Source organism: Hippoglossus hippoglossus, chromosome 18, assembly GCF_009819705.1.
Source record: "Hippoglossus hippoglossus isolate fHipHip1 chromosome 18, fHipHip1.pri, whole genome shotgun sequence".
Classification (NCBI taxonomy): Eukaryota; Metazoa; Chordata; class Actinopteri; order Pleuronectiformes; family Pleuronectidae; genus Hippoglossus; species Hippoglossus hippoglossus.
Window position 1 is genome coordinate 6934691 of NC_047168.1, and position 16599 is coordinate 6951289.

Below are 16599 nucleotides of genomic sequence, written 5' to 3' on the forward strand. Positions count from 1 at the left end.
ACAGCTCAACTTTGACTGAAAGAGACTAATCAGCTAGTGTTCATGTGTGTGACTGACCTGAACTTCAGGTGCTTGAATAGATGGTGTCTTCATCACATATAGCCCAGTCTATACTAAGGCTCCATGTGGTCGACTTTGTGATTCAGCGTTGCTCTGTACAAGCAAATTGTAGCTGGAGGCTGGTGCCATTTTCTCAAGAATAAAAGCAGTGATCTATAAAATAGCTTTTGTGTGTGCAAATAGATTTCGCAGTTGTGTTGAACATGTTTTCGTGCCACGATAGGCGACCTCTTAATTTCTCACTGTCTAAAAGACAAACTGTACAAGTTCCATGTGGATTTGTGTTTTTCCAAACACAGTCAATTCTTATTTATTGTGGGAAGTGATGGTGTTTCTTGAGAAGAGGGCTCTGAGCACTGCTGTGAAATGTGCCATTGTCTCCCTACCCCGTAAAACTCTGAATTTTTCATGAAAATAATACACTGTCTTCGGCATCTTTTTGCTGGTGCTTGCAACCAGTGGGACATTGTTAAAGCGCCTGTCTTCCCCTTTGTAGTCTGTGTTCTGCGGCTGTCTGACAGCACTCGGATCTTGAGCAACCACAAGTTAAGCTGTGGCTTAAGATGCAACAGATGACAATATGCAACATACCTGCAGATATTTTAAAAACAAGCTTTACCTCAAGGGATGTGAATGTCAGCCGATAAGAAATAAAAAAAATAATATATTAAAATCCATTTTTCTTAAAGGAAAGGGATGACATGTAGTTTCTCTCTATCTTCCAACCATTTGAAGAGGTATTCATTTTAATAATATCCTGCAGTGGTTAGCATTTGGGCATTTAAAGCTAGATAAGCAGCAAGGTTAAATTTGTTACCGGGGCGGTCAACTGCAAAGCTAAAGGACCCTCTCTCTGTAGTTGGTACCAATTACAGCTCAGCTGAGATTCCCAATAGATGTAAAGCTGTGTTCTTAAACTCAGTGCTCCAAACAAAATTCACCTCTTACAGTGTCTGTAGTGTGTGATTTGAGGGACCCTGATGACCGAGTGGGTTTTTATCTCACTTCAGGTCCTAGCTGTTCTTCAATCATACACAATATGGCCATGGGTCAAGATTATTTGCTGTTACATCTTGTTTTTGCAGCCAAATGGTTTCTGGCAATTACTGAGCAGCAGCAAAGAAATTGTGTCCAAATGCAACTTGTATAGAGCTGTGTTTATTAGCGGAGCTCAGGCGGATTATTTGTCATTTAACAAAGACTGGAAATCATTGCGACCGACAGAAATCAATCACCCACAGACATCGTGACAGGATGTTCCGCCCCCTCACTTTGCAAAGCCCTTTGGAAGCTTTGGTCACGTGATTAGGATCGCAGGCCAACAGAATGATGAAATATTGTGTTTTGATGCTTCCGGCTAAATGTGAAGACACATAATGCTCCTGTATATTTGTGCCTGAGCCATGTTCGACAGATGAGTTGGTGGCTTTGGGTCATGAGCTGTTCCTGTTTTCCCCCACAATTTCCTCTTTCCCTCCTTTTCACAGAGGTCGATGTTTGTTTCATCACCCTATAGAACTTTGTGCTTTGTGAAGTGCAGCCAGGCCGCTCTGTTTTTTGAGGTTGGCATCGTGTGGCCAAGCCTCTGAAGTTATGGTCACAGCGTTTTCTCTCGATTGCTGCCAAAGGAAACATCCGCCTACATCCTACAGAGAATTCTTCTGACTGCAACTTGAAGAAACATTTAGATTCCAAGTGTCCAATAACTTCTGATCCCCTAAACTTTGGATACTGTGTGTGAAAGGGACTATATCCCCACACGGTAATTTATATGTTGATAAAAGACTTGCCACTTTAATGTAGTATCTATTATTTAATTTCAAAATAAAACATACAAATACTTCCAGTCTTGATGTAATTTTAGAAAATATAGAAACGCAGTGTCAGAGCTGACCACTAGAGTTGCAGAGGTCCATCATTTAATCACAGTTGCCCAAATCAGTTGGCAGTTATCAACATCTTTGTCGCTTTCTTACTTATACTTCAGATCTTCTATTGACATTAATCTTTCACTTTCTCTTACTTTTTGTCTCTCTGGCTGTTTCTTATTTCTCTTGCTTTCCTCTCTGGCGTCCGATTCTTGTCTTCCCCTGTTGCTTGCTCCCTAGAAAACCGCCAGAAAGCCTAAAGATGGTACCCCACTGTATCTGCTTCTCTCTCTGCTGCTGCCTCTCACACATGAACACACGCACACACCGTCATCTCCTACCATCACCTTCTCAAAAAAGACACTGTGGAACGTCTCGAGATGAGAAGAGTTACAAGATTTCACACCCTCCTTCTGATCAGGAGTCTGAAGGGAGCCAGCGGGAATATGAGTTGGAGGAGTAGGTGGTAGCATCGCCACACCAAGGATAAAAGAGAGAATGAGCAGTGAAAAATGATGAAAAGAAGGCAGGAAGCTGCCGTTTCATTCCTTGTTCCAGGGGAATATGGTGAAGAAGAGACGGGCAGTGGGTGGGATGTTCGACAAGGTAATGATGAGCAGGAGAGGCCCTGTGTTCAAGTAAGAAAAAGTAGGGAGAAGCGAGGATAAAATGACAGAACTGAAATCCGTTATGGGAAACAAAGTAAAGCATAGTGAGGAACCATGAGTTATTGAGAGGTGGAGGGGTGAACAGATTGTGGAGGAAGCAGAGAATGAAAGTTTGTCGAAGAGAAGCTGTCGGAGAAATAATGTGCAATAGCGAGACTTAATTTAAACGAGGGAAGATTAAAAAGAGCGATGCAAAACAGGCCGGGAGAGACAGGAGGTTAATAATGCACATTGCAATGCAGTCGTGGGATTGATCAAAGGAACAGCTTGATATAAAACTAGAAACCACAAGGTTGACTGTTAGGCACTTTAGCGCCTCGCGGAGGTGACACATTTCTCCAACACATCAGACCTGAGAATCCCACCCAATCCATAATTGGAACGATAACCTTTGAATATTTTAACGTACCAGCATAAACTATAGAAATGCAGCTTTCATATTCAGGTAGAATGCCAAAGCTTATTTCAGCATTCACTGTGTATTACGAAGCACTTTTCCATGAACAAGAGTTTGTCACAAACATTGAAGCTTTTTCTACGATCAAATAGTGACAAACGCACAAAGAATCATCACCGACTCGTCAGTTTCTCTCGCTTTGGGAAAAAGAAAAAATTCAGCCTTGTTAAACTAATTGTTTTTACATTGTTTGGTTTGCAGGGCTTCAAACTTTTATGATCAAACTGGTTGCCAAAATTGACTCTTGTGAACATTGCAGAGTCTTTAGCAGCTAAACAACAACTTTACTGGATGACAATGTGTCAGCGTTTTGTTTGCAGCTTGTTCCTCTGCCTGTAAGGCCAAGAAATATTTTATTGCAGTTTTAAAGTTACTTATGGTTTGAGTTAAGATTTAATCTGTGCACACGTCTGTGGTCAGGGCTCTCGTGCCTTGTGTAGCTCAACTACATCAGAAGGGCTAAAAGTATTTGCACACCAAGGCCGTATTTTGCACAAGTTTTTTTTAATCATCCAATAAAAATCGTCATGCACATTATTATTATATTCCTTATGAAACTTTGCAGTAGAAGATATAGCGGAGTCCAGCAGTGAGGATGATTTTTCTGTTCCTCTTAATTCTTGAAAAAAAGAAAACATTTGGCCCATCCAATCCCGAGAGGCCGTCAGGAACAAGGAGAATTTCGTCTTCTGATCAAGGAGCTGTGAAATTATCCCGATCACTTTCAAGTCTATTTCAGGACGTCAGCGGTCCAGTCGGAGACGCCACCAGCACTGAGCTTTCAAATTAAAAAGAATAAAAAACACTTCTATGATAACCTGTGTTATCCAACTTTCTGAAATGCCTTTGACAGATGCGAAAACCGCAGCAAGTAGAAACTATCCCTAAAATCTCAACGACAGACAAAAGTTTCGGTGTGTAAATGTGATTGGAACAACGTGTATTTATGTTCAAATGTGGGAGAATTTCAGTTAATAAATACAGACTTAGTGTGCAAAGATCTAAATTCTGTTATTTAAGTGATAGGAGAAACAGCTTGGCCCCCACATCCCAAATCTGACCTGGTCAAATGAAACGTGAATATACATTATGTTTCTCGTGATTTCAAACAGTTCATAGAATCTTGAAATGTTTGTTGTGGATAGAAAGTTACAGAAAAAAGAGAGACGATGAGGAGGGAAGGTTTTTTTATTGAGGCGAGAGCAGGGAGGAAGAGATTACAAAGGTTTCTCAATCAAAAGGTTTTGTTACTTAACTGAATGAGAAGCAGGCTAAAGAGGGATGAGAGAGAGAAACGTGTGAATGGCAGCACAAGAGTGAGGGCAGAGGTGAAGGAGAGAGCCGCTGAATGGAAGGGATCTTGTTTTTTCTGCATGGCGTGAAAACGGTGTCGAAGGTCTCGAGATTTCTTCATCAAAATGGGATTTAAGTTTAAATTTTACTGCTCTCTGATATTAAAATGGACATATATTGATTTATCAAAAAGCCCCTGACTTGTCTAGATGTATAGCTTTTCACCTCACAGGTATATGTAAGATCATGACTGTGAGATAGTCTGAGACGTCAGTGTTTACAGAGTTTATAACGCAGCTGCTGAGATGGAGAAAATGAATTTAGGAAGGTGGGAAGAAAAGGAGACGGTGAAACGAAATAATAAAAACGAGTGGGAACAGGGGCGGAGGGGCTTTAAGGTGAAAAGCCTAAAGGTGAAATAATAAAGGTAGAGAGTGTAGGTGGGGCGGAGCTGATGTGGGAGTGACACTGAGAAGCATGTTATGGAGAAGAATGAGCTAAAGGGAGGGAAGGACTCGAGGAGAAAGAGAAGACAGTTGATATTCCTCAATCGAGGCTGAGACACACACACACACACACACACACACACACACACCGAGTATTTTCTTTTAGTCATGAAAAAAACGAGTGAAATGGCAAAACAATAAGAACGTGTGAGCGCGGCGGGGTCGGAGAGAAGAGATGATTAGGAGTGAATGCAGCAAACAAAGGATTGAATGAGAAGTCAACGGAGGTGAAGGAGAGAGCAAATTAGATAGGCTACATTAAAGCGTGCAGAGAGACAGTGAGAGGAAGGTAGCGGATGATAAAAAAAAAGAAAGGAAGTGAGGCATGAAGGTAAAGTCTTACAGGAGGCTCACTCTCTTCTATCACTTTAACAGCCCTGTATAGTTTGAGCATCATTTCTCCTCCTTTGTCCTTTTCTCTTCTCTCATCCCTTTGTCCTCTATCTCCTCTCGCATCTGTTCCTTTTAAAGGTGCTCCGTGTAGCATGTCATTATGAAATTAACTCGGCTACCTCTGTATAATTAAACGCACTCGAAGTGAGACTGCCGGTATCAGTATCTGGTGTTTATCAGAAATAGGCACATTTTTCAATAAACCCCCGACTTGAGGGCATCAATTTGACAACAATTGGAGGTTTGTTTCCTGTTTTCGTTTGTCACCAGACCACGATCAAGAGAAAAAAGCAGTATTATTTTCCTCTCCCCTGCTGCTGCACTGCTCCACTTGTCCTTACTTCCGTCATTGATCCCTCCATTTTCTGCTCCTCTCCTTCTCTTTGCTCTTCTACCTCCAATCAATCTTTTTCTACCTCTCCTCTCCTCTTCCATCTCTTTCTAAACTTCTCTGCTAAACTGAGTTGACTGAAATACTGACAAACTCGATCCAAGATTAAGGCTACATCCATACTGGTTTAAAAACGGCGTAATGTGTGTTTGAATTTCAAAGTGACAGGATGATGTAGCAGAGCTTTAGCCTCCATGTAACCAGACGACATGCACATATGGTAAAAGGCAAAATGGTATAGATCTTCTGCTGGATAACAAACTCCCACTCTGTTATCCAACAGAAGGTCTATACCATTCTGCTGTCAACAACTGATTGATGCGTTAAAACAGTTTTTAGAATGATCGTCTTCTTTCCTGAGATTTGGGTTGGCTTTAAAAATGCAATTGACAGGAACAACACCCGTGCCTCTGCATTGCAAGGGTAAACATTTTTTATTTTATAGGAATGTAAATGTTAAACCTTCAAGTGCAAATGAGGTTAATTTGACCATTAACATCCTCATGCTATAGGAATACGAGTCCTACATTTGTACATGTGGAGCATCAGAGTTTTAAACATGAGTCTCTTGTTGCATATTCGCAATGATATTGCTTTACAGTGTTAATATTCAGTCTTATGTCCCTGCAAGATATCCACACTTATGAATTCAAGTCATGGCCGAGTTAGAGAAAGGTTGAGTCTTATTTAAAGGAACCTTAGGATTCTCTTACAGCTCACGTCTATTCAACTGTTTTAAAGGAAAACGGTTCAACTAATAATTTCAGACTCTGCACCGGTGATAAATCTGCATGCATTCCATGGAAACATCTTTGGTTTGCAGTTATTTGATGGGACAACCAATTGAGTGTGATACGGAGGTGATTTGAATGGTCTCTGTCCAGTTTTCTATCATGGCTCACATCAGCGTGTTGCACAACTGGTCCAGCTGGTTTCGGGCGCAGGTGCGTTGGGTCCTGTTGCATCCTGAGTCAGCAAACTGCAGGCGAAAGCCTCGTACCTTGATCATAGCTGCAAATGTCACAGGAAGTTTGGCTAAAGGCAGCTGTAGCCTTTGAAGACGTGTATACCTACACACCCAACATGTACAGGAAAAAACGAATGCCACGGCCTCAAGGTTATCTTAGTACGTATATATATGCGCATTTGTGAACGTGCGTGTTGAAAGGTTAGCTTGTGTGTGTGTGTGTGCATTACTCAGCATGTTTTAATTAGTCAAATTGGGCCAGGGTTTCGCCTCCAGCAAAGAAAGAGAAGGGAGGGGTGGTAGTCTGTGCTGCGCCGCTCTCGTCTGTCACCCAAGTTCACACTCCGTCTTCCTCAAAGGTGACTAGCTTTTAGTGAGGCCACTTATGAGTTTGAAATCAAATTGTCCTCTAACCTGAAGCCTGACACACACACACACACACACACACACACACACACACACACACACACACACACACTATCTCTTCTTTCTACCTCTTCAGATATGTCACTGCCCATCACTCAGGCGATGTCTGGTGTCTACAGCTCAAAAGGCAAAGGAACACACACACACACACACACACACACACACACACACAGTTGCTAAGTCTCATGTGATCCCTCTGTGGTTAAATTATCTTTTATCTGTCTGTTAATAGATTTTGGCAAAGTACTTACATGACAGAAATAACACCAGCACACACACACTCAACAAAATTAGCACAATGAGCCATGGATATATGCAGAGGCACAAACACACCCACACACACACACTGAAAGCTGAACACAATGACCTCCCCCCTTCCGTTACTTCTCTCCCTTTTTCCCTTGCTCATCATCATCTATTTGTCCATATCTCGGTGTGTCAGCATTCTCGCATCTCTCCCTCTCTCTCTGTGTCTCTCTCTCTTTTAGCAGCAGATTCAAATGTTCGCAAAGAAAATCAACAACATGCAAGAGGAGAGGAGTCAGTGAAACAACAGAGTGAGATTCAGGGAAGGAGAAATGCGTCTCTTTCTCTTCCCGGATGTTAGACTTCATTTATACTCACCACTTTAGGCATTTAATCAAAGTACTCCCTGCATTGTGAAAGGGTCACTGCTGCTCCTGATCCAACTGAGAAATAACCCTTGCTCTGCAGCTCTGTGCAGAGTTTATCCCCTTTCAGTTTACTGTCTTGGTTTCTGCATTAAATTAAATTAGACACCTTTATTATGCATATAGATTCTGTGGCTGTGGAGGAGGGCAGTGAAAGGGTCTCATAATGTCGTACATTAGGCTGTGTAAAACCAGTAGATACGGTTTATAATAACAAAACCTCAGAAAATTATTTATTAGTCTGACGGCTTTTACTTCTTGTTGTTGACACTCAAGCTCACTGTTCTCTGCTGTGTATAGGATCAGATCTGTTTTGTATCTTTTTGAATTTCTCTTGATCATCCTCTTTCCATCAGCCTCTCTTTTATTCACAGTTTTTCCCGTTGCTTCTTTTCTCCTTCATATTTTTTAATTACCTCGAGAAGGTTAACTTACCTTTCAATCAAGTCCACTGACTGACGAGTAAACAACTTCATTTTGTGCTGCAGAGACAAAGATGCACTGAAATATCTTCTAATCACAGGTTTGCCTTGAGCTCTGAACATTCCATCGTCATCAAATTTCTCTCCAAATTCACACTAAGCCAAAACACAGATATTTTTTTTTATTCATGTTTTTCTATCAGAAAGTAGAACTGACTTAAATTCCAATGAATCCTCATAAAGTGTTGATCCTTTTCACCTATCTACAAATGAACTGAGAAATTAAGTACACTTACATTATGTGCTTTGTGCAAAATGCACTGTACAGTTACATGCACACAAACACAACACACAACTTACTCCCATGTGTTAATGAGTCTGTCTGTTTCATACGTGTAATTTTTATTATTTTTATCAAGTCCAGAGAACAATATTGACTTTGGCAAAATGAAAGAAAAACAGAAAGGAAACAACAGTAATGGTAAAAGTCATTTTTCTTAATGTAATTGGCTCTGTTTTGTAGGCTTCTGTTTGTGTGTGTGTCTGTATTTTGGGGTGTGTGTGCTTGCCACTTTGTGCGTTTTTGTGCTATGTCTGTGTGGGTGTGTGTGTGTGTGTGCTTCCTCAGTATCTGTTTTGACCTTTATTTTTATGCCTAGTAATAATCAACATTTTGTGTTCTAATCTTGAAGATTCTTTGTTTAAAAACAAAAAATCACACACATTTTGTATTTGATCCTAACATCATTCCCCAGAAAACAGAAACACATGGTGCGACAAGTAACATCATTTTATATATATATATATATATATATATATGTATACTATATATATGTACTTTTCAAGTTTTCTCTTTTTTTTTTCCTTCCCATTTATTGATGATTTGAAGAGTCTCTGTTGTCTGTCCTTATGGATCATTCGCTCCAGTGTAGTTCTTCCAATGAAGAGTTTATATCGTCAGTGGCTTCATGTTTTTTAAACTGGTTCCTTTCTGAAAACATTCACTGTTTGGATTTACCGTGAACCCATGTGGCACACAAAAACCTGAAGTCACAAAAACTGGTTCTGAAATCGTACTTTCCCATGAATGGTTGCTGCTTTCTGACCAAGCCTCGTTGCTGTGAATAGTGATTTGTTCTGGTGAAAAATGTCTTTTCACTTTTACATTACTTTGGGCGTGTTGTTCACCTCGAATCTTCAGACGTATTCTTTTACAGCATGTCCAGAGAGCGTTAAACCATTTTGAAGATGGATTGACTGGATTTCCCCCTCACAAACATTCATATATGTGCGCACACAATTACACACACAGGCACTCATACACACATCCTGTCCCTGATCCATCAGTGCATACACACCTATGCACCCATTAGCATTATTCATTTGTTTGGTCCGTAGTTGTCCTAGATCCAATATGATCTTGTCTTTCAGGAATGCACATGCGTACATGTTCCATCACACAGCCCTGCCTCTTCCATTTTGTAATCCATATCGACTCCATTGTAATCCCGATGACTTTCTTTTTAATAATGTCTTTGCTCCTCTCGCTCTCCCCAGCCCATATCGATTGATCATGTCCAATGCACCCGGCGCTGTATTTATGCTCCCATAATCCACAGGCATGGCGAGCCAAAATCATTGTCCAGCCACAGAGGACACATAAAAGTCACATTCATTGTGTTTTGAAAAAGAGTTTCTAACTGGCCATCAGTGTTGGAGCCAAAAACCAAGATAACATAGTACGGCTATGGAATCGAAATGTTTTGTTTACTGCTGCAGAGGAAAGTAATTTGCCCAAACTTCCGAGTGTGTAGAAGTTCTTGATCCAGCGTAAACCCTCGTGGTGTTGTGAGTGCCGGGTCCCAGGAGAACTGAAGTGTTAACAGGAGTCTGGTTCTTTTAGTTTAAAGACTTTACTGAGAAGCCACGCTGAGCTCACGCCATCTCTGTCGCTGCTATATAACCTTCATCTTGTTGCTCTATTGATGTTTTCCCTTTGATTACGTCTCTCTCTCTCCTCTCTCACATTGGCTCGTCTCACAACTGTCACTGTCTCTGCCTAGAGCTTTGTTTGTTTGTTCCTATGTTCATTTTCTACCTCAATTTAAAATCTGCCCTGTATTACACTTTCCCTCACATGCTTCCTCCCATCACTCTTCAGGTCAGCTGTAGAGAACCTCTTAAAAATCTCAACCTCACTTCCAGGTGCACTTCCCCCTCTCCTCTCCTCTTTTCCTGACTTCTCCCCAGTCAAATCAACCTTCTCCTCCTCATCAGCAATCATGTTCCCCCCCGTCCTGCCTCCTTACTCTGCTCAAATCAAAATCCCGTTCAAACTGTCCTCTCGCAGAACCCTTTATCCCTCTTAACTTTTTGATTCTGATCCACTGCCCACTACACAACACTTTCCTCCAGTTCCTCAGCGTTCTTTCCGTCCTTTCCTCTCTCCCGCCCTCTGTCTTTTACACTCCCGGCCTTCCCAGTCGTGATCCCAGTGTTAGAGTTGGAGTTGGTGGTGTTGTACGCTTGGATGTATCCTCGTTGGAACTGGCAGCGTGCTCCAAAGCCCCCGCCAGATTCTCCCTCTTCGCTGGTCGTTGAAGATGCCGTGCTCGTTGTGGAGGCGCACTGCACCAGCATTCCATGAAGCGACTGGCTCCGCCTCGTCCAGATAACGCTCAGTCGCTTGGCGTAACTAACAGCACCGTAGCGCTTGGCAACAGTCGCCGCCGCGTCAGTCGCTAGGGCAACAGACGAGCCCATGTCCAGCGAGTGTCGGCGTTTGCTAACAGTCCCGCGTGCAGGACTTCGGAGGGCTAGAGGGCTCTGATAAGCCTGTGAGGAGTTCCATTGGTCCCTGCCCCGGTGCATTATTCTCCAGTCCAACAGCTCCGAGTCTCTCAGAGGTGCAGCCAGAGAGAAACTGGCACGATTCGTCAGTTCTCGCTCCAGACGGGGTTTTGGGTGGTCCCTGGAGTGTGACTGACGGGGAAGGGTGGATGGAGGGGAAGGGGAGTAGTAGAGGGGAGTTCTGTCACTTTCAGGTGTGTAGGGCGGCGCCTTCTCCAGCTTCCTCTGCCTCACCACCAACGCCATTTCCCCTCCTGCCCCTGCCGTCGTGGAAACTACCCCCCCAGCTGAAAGAAACTGCTCCAGGCTGACTTTAGGCTTGGGCCTGGGCTTTGGGGGGAGTTTTGGAGGCAGAGAGGAAGCAGAATCGGATGCTTCCTTTTCCTTCTCCTTCTCCTTGTCCTTGTCTTTGTCCTTGTCCCCTCCTCTTTTGGAAGACAGACCATTGGGTAGGACCACCATCATCACGTCCCCTGAACCATTTGATTGGTAGCACCCGCCACCGTTCCCCCCTTTGTCCCCACCCCCTACGCTTCCACCTTGACAGCAGGCCCCACCTCCTGCTTCAGTGTTGCCGCTGTGACATATCATGTGGTCGCCATGATTGCAAACGCGATGGCGAACCATGAGCGCCACAGTGAACACGAGTAATGTGACCACAACAACACCGCCCACCAAGATGGTAAGTGTTCCGCCCAAAAAGTGGGCTTGGAGAGAGCGGCATGGTGGGTAGACATCCTTGGTGGAGAATGTGGTGCAGCCCAGTACTTTTGTTGCTGCTAATGACGTGATTGTGTCATCAAAAATGGCCAGCACGCACAGGTTGTAGTCCACACCGGAGACCAAGTTCTTCAACAGGAACCGATCGCTGGTTGAGGGCAGAATTCTAAAGAGAGAAAAAGGAAAGAGGTCAGTGAAATAAACAAGCCTGCTGCGCACCAGCTGTAAAGTGAAACGTAAAATATCTGCAGTAAGTTCAAGTCGTAGCCTGAATATTTTCCCTATTGTGGAACTAAGAGGCTTGAACGCTGGAAATGAAGCAGAGGAAAGGAGGGGGGTGAAAGGATGGCAAGAAACGGTGCAGGAGTGGATACTGCAGCAGGGGGAGAGAGGGAAAATGAGGCTATTGATGGAGAGCGCGCCCAGGGAACATGAAAAGAGAACTGTGTCTGCTCATTTGGAGTGCAGGGCTGTGTGTATGTGTGCGTGCTTCTACTCCAATCCCTTCGAGAAGCAGAAGTCAAGCCATTTTGTGGGACCTTGCATTGAAAGAAGAGGCCATTTTAGGTTCAACGGTTAGGGCCTGCGTTACTGTAAAGACCAGGCAGGATTCTGATTAGAGAAGGGAAACGCGTGTCATCTCGAGTGAGGGCGTGTTCTGTCGTCTTTCAACTCCAAATGTGTGCCTGCGTGTGTCTAATGAGCGAGCGCTTGCGTGGGGGTAATAAATAGCAAAGTGATTTGAATGTGTCCTCATTTCGAGTGCTCGAGCAGCTGTTAGAAGTAACAAACAGAAGATAGGTGAACCATGGAGAGGCAGAGGGAGGCGAGGGAAAAACAACAATAAAAAGAGACGTGGTGATGAGAATGGAGGGGAACAGGTTCTACATGAGTTGCGTGTGCTTATCATTGTGCTCATGGTTCTCTGTTTGTATTTACGACGCGCTCGAGTACAAATCTGTGTGTATTTTACATTAGTGGGTTGGTGTATGTGACCTGCGAGGGTAAAGTGTGTGTGTGTGTGTGTGGGAGACTGTAGCGCAGCTCAAGTGTCTTGTCGCTGATGGGTATGACTTTGCCCTCTTTTGTCCAACCCTCTTGTGTGGGCAATCGTGTGTTTGTGTACTTTTGTGTTGCAGCTATGAATATTTTGTCAGCGATTTCTTTTTTTTTTCTTCTCTCCTCTCTTGTATTTTTTATTTTTCTGCTCTCCAAGTCCCTATTTTTCTCTCCTTTTTCACGCCACATCAAAGAGCTTATTTGCACTGTCTGTTGCTAACCATTGCAGCTCCTCTCAGACTTATATAAATGCCATCTAGTGTGACTCAGACACTGGCGGACCCGCTGCAGAAGGTCCGTCACCTTAGTCTGCTTCCAATACATTCAAAATAAAGAGACGGCGGCGAACAGCGGTGAATAAGCTGCTGTAATAGAAAAAATGAAATCAGCCCAATTGTCAGCTCTCACAAACATACCACTGTTAAAGAAAAAATAAGTTGTGTGTGTGTTGAATAATGCGAGGAAACACAACAGTAGTCGAAGCAAGCCACAGGGCCGACCTATTGATTTGAGTTGGATCAGTGGATTTCATTGATTTAACAGGAATTTAAATTTTGTGAACAAATGTCCAGAATACCAGCTATTACGCAGGTATTATTTTTTGGATTAAAAGAAATACAGCAAGTGGCAACACTGCCTTAGCAAATGGCCTGGGGTGATGTGAGTAGCGAGGATTGGCCCAGAACTGCCTCCAAACTAATTTCCTCCACACAAGCTCAGTATGACTTGATAAGGAATTACAATGTACTCTCTGACACCCAAAGTCCCAGTACAATCCGAACGGACACATGGGGCGGTCTCATTAAAATCAGCCTTATCCTGAGGTCGTTAGGTCGCTAAAGATTGCTTTCTAATGCTGTCGCGAATTCACCAATTAAGTCATTCTCTGCGCTGGTGCAACTGTGGGGGCCAGGTGTGTGTTACCATGGCAAAGGCTCATTATTTGGTTAGTGAAAGCTACTCTTCATGTAATATCCACACATCAGATATATTCCGTATTCATCCTCCCTGGGATCATTTCCCAGAATAATGGTCATCTCTCTCTCTCTCTCTCTCTCTCTTTAAAAAGTAAACACTGACATGAAAATTGTCTTGTTGGATCAGAGTGAATTCCAAACAAGCATAAAAACATAATGATACAATATATGTGACGGTTTAACAAGAAGAGAGCACACCCTAAATCCCATTTGCCGTAATGAGGCAGGAAATGCTGCCATCCATTACTCTCTTTCCACGCATTAATTACTTTAAACGTCTCCTCCAACTGATGCCTGACTTGAAGAACTTTGAAACTGTCTGTGTGAAATGATGGACTCTGACAGCGCGGCTGAAAACTTCCGAGCAATAAATAAAATTGGGAAAGAAAGTAGGAAAATGGAGGGGGTTTTTTTGGAGTAAGTACCTTTTTATATATTCCTGCAGCAAAGAGCGAGGCATCTTGAGAACCAGAATCAATTTAGCCAAATATCTCCAGGATTGAAAACCCCAAATGAGAGCCTGTCAAGGGCAATCAGGCCCACAGGAGGAGCAGGAATTGCTCAGCAAGTCCAGTCGTAAGAGCATGGATGCTCAAATTAGATTGATTAGATGAAACATGCAAAAAGCTGCACTCATAACTCTGCCGCTGCCTGAATAAAAAGCCTTGGTCGTATTATCGGCTTATAAAAGGGCCTGAAGAAATATTACGGTGGTGTCTGTTCATTCGGGGGCTTTTATATGTGTCTGCATTTAATTGATAGATCTCGCAAGGCAGAGAGTCTTGACCATCACCGTGGGGAGTTGGGCTCATAGGTTATATCTAGCCGGGGTTCCTATTACTCTGATTCACTGTCATGTTAATGCGTGCCGGTTTCACATGTCCTGTCTTTTCCCACTGTCACTCTGTGTCTCAGCGTGATTAATATTGATAACACGTGCTTCATGGATCTGCGGCTTGAAAATAAACTATTGTTTTTTTTGCTGCTTCACTTTCTACTTTGTAACATGGTTGATTTATGAATTTGTTTTTATGTGTTTGCATTAATATAAAACAACTGAATCCTTCTTTGTTTGTTGCTGTGATAAACTAGGACGACATCAAACTGTTCAGTCAGTCCACCGTTGTGCGACCATGAATCACACACACACACACACACACACCTTGAGTGTACCCTTGAGTTATTATTCTAATCCTCCCCTTCAATACCCCTCCCTCTATTTACCCTGTCCTCCCTTCTTCCCTCCCCAAGTCTATCCTCCTTATTCTTTTTCCATCCATCTTTTATGAACAGATTTCCATCTTTTTGCTGATCAGTCACTCCCACTTATCTCTCAATATCCTCTTGCCTTTGTTTTCATTTTGTAATCACGCGTCCTTTCTTCCTCTGTTGCCTAAATCTGCCGTGGTGCATCTTTTATGTTCCTCGTTCAACCTGTTTCTTGGCAGCTGGTATCATCTGATTTATTTTTCAGTTATATTCATTCCTTCTTCTCCTCCTTTGTTTTTCTCTCTCCCTCTCTTTGTCTGATTCTCACCGGGCTCCACACCTGACCTCCCAGCCTTTCTCCTTTTCACAGTCATTGTACTATGTCTCTATTAGCCACAGCTATAACTGTGTACCACTCTTCAACATCCAAGGTCACTCCTTCTCTTCTCTTCTTCATCTTATATTTCTCTCGCTCCCGTTTCCCCCCCTCTCCCTATATCACCACCCGTCTCCAAACCATTGCTCCATCCCATATGAGATTGTGAATTACTTCTCTAGTTGCTTTTGCCACGATAGCAGCGACAGAAATAGGAAATCCACTGAAATATAAATGGAAGACCCGGACAAATTCACAAACACATGCATGTTTTATAGGCTGATTCCCTACTACTCACTGCATTATGCATTCTTAACAATATTTATATGCCTATTGTCACATGTACATGCAAATACACAGCACCGTGCTTTGCGGATGCATCCTGGACACATGGAATGATATTCACCTGAACCCTCAGTGTTCTCAAGGCGACACATGCTCATGAATATAAAGTGCGTGCCGTATAAGTTGGACCGCCGCCCTGAAATAAAATAAATTGATTGATTGAACTGGTTTGGTCGAAGAGGCGCAGGGTTATTGTTGTCATCATCATCCCCGGATTCGCAGATCACTGCGTTGTTCTCTGTCTACTAACATACGAAGATTGTGTGTGTCTGTCTGTCTCCTTCTAATTATGGTTAAACCCTGCAATGGCGCGCGCGCACACACACACACACACACACACAGATGCAGAGAGAACGTGAAAGAGACAAGGGAGAGCTTTGTTCAAGCTGGTGACACAGAAACAAAGTAATTATTAGTACCCGGGAGAGAGTGGGGGAGAGCGGAAAAGAACGAGTGATAGCAGAGGGGATAAAGGAGTGGTAGAATCATGTCCCCCTTTCCCCATCTTTCTTCCCCCCCTCTTCCTCTCTTGTTCTCTTGCTGCCTTGTTTCTTCCTCTCTTTTTTGCCCTCTCTCTCTATCCGTGCTACGAAGTCTGGTGGTCTGACACCAGACAAGATTGGGCACAGAGAGTGAGAGCGGGTGAGGAGAGACAGACGAGGAGGAACAACAACGCAATTAACTCTTCCTCTGGCTGACATCTATACTGCCCTTGTTTTCTTTTTTGTCATGTCCTCTCTTCGCTTACCCTTTCCTCCATTTTTGGATCCTGATTCGTCGGACTCCTTACTGTCCTGTTGGCTGTCGCCCTCGATTTGGCCCGATCTCTTCTGTTTTCCTTGATCTGTCTCTTTATTTCCCTCCCTCCATTCTGGACTTTGTCTCATCCCTCCTTCTATCTTTTTGCATTCCTTAATCTATCCCTCTCATTCGGCTCTTTC

General features: G+C 43.2%; 2 protein-coding genes across 4 annotated transcripts in view; one reads left to right on the top strand and one right to left on the bottom strand.

Annotated features, from left to right (window-relative positions):
• The window catches only part of pcxb (pyruvate carboxylase b), a 265650-nt gene that overhangs the window by 145459 nt on the left and 103592 nt on the right, over window positions 1-16599 (top strand). The gene's annotated exons all lie outside the window — the stretch shown is intronic.
• Window positions 8290-16599, bottom strand: part of LOC117752238 (leucine-rich repeat and fibronectin type-III domain-containing protein 4) — a 38534-nt gene continuing 30224 nt past the window's right edge. The window contains exon 8 of the mRNA XM_034569454.1: window positions 8290-11858. Coding sequence (XP_034425345.1) covers window positions 10517-11858 — 1342 coding nt within the window. The 3' untranslated portion in view covers window positions 8290-10516. The remainder of the gene's footprint in view (window positions 11859-16599) is intronic.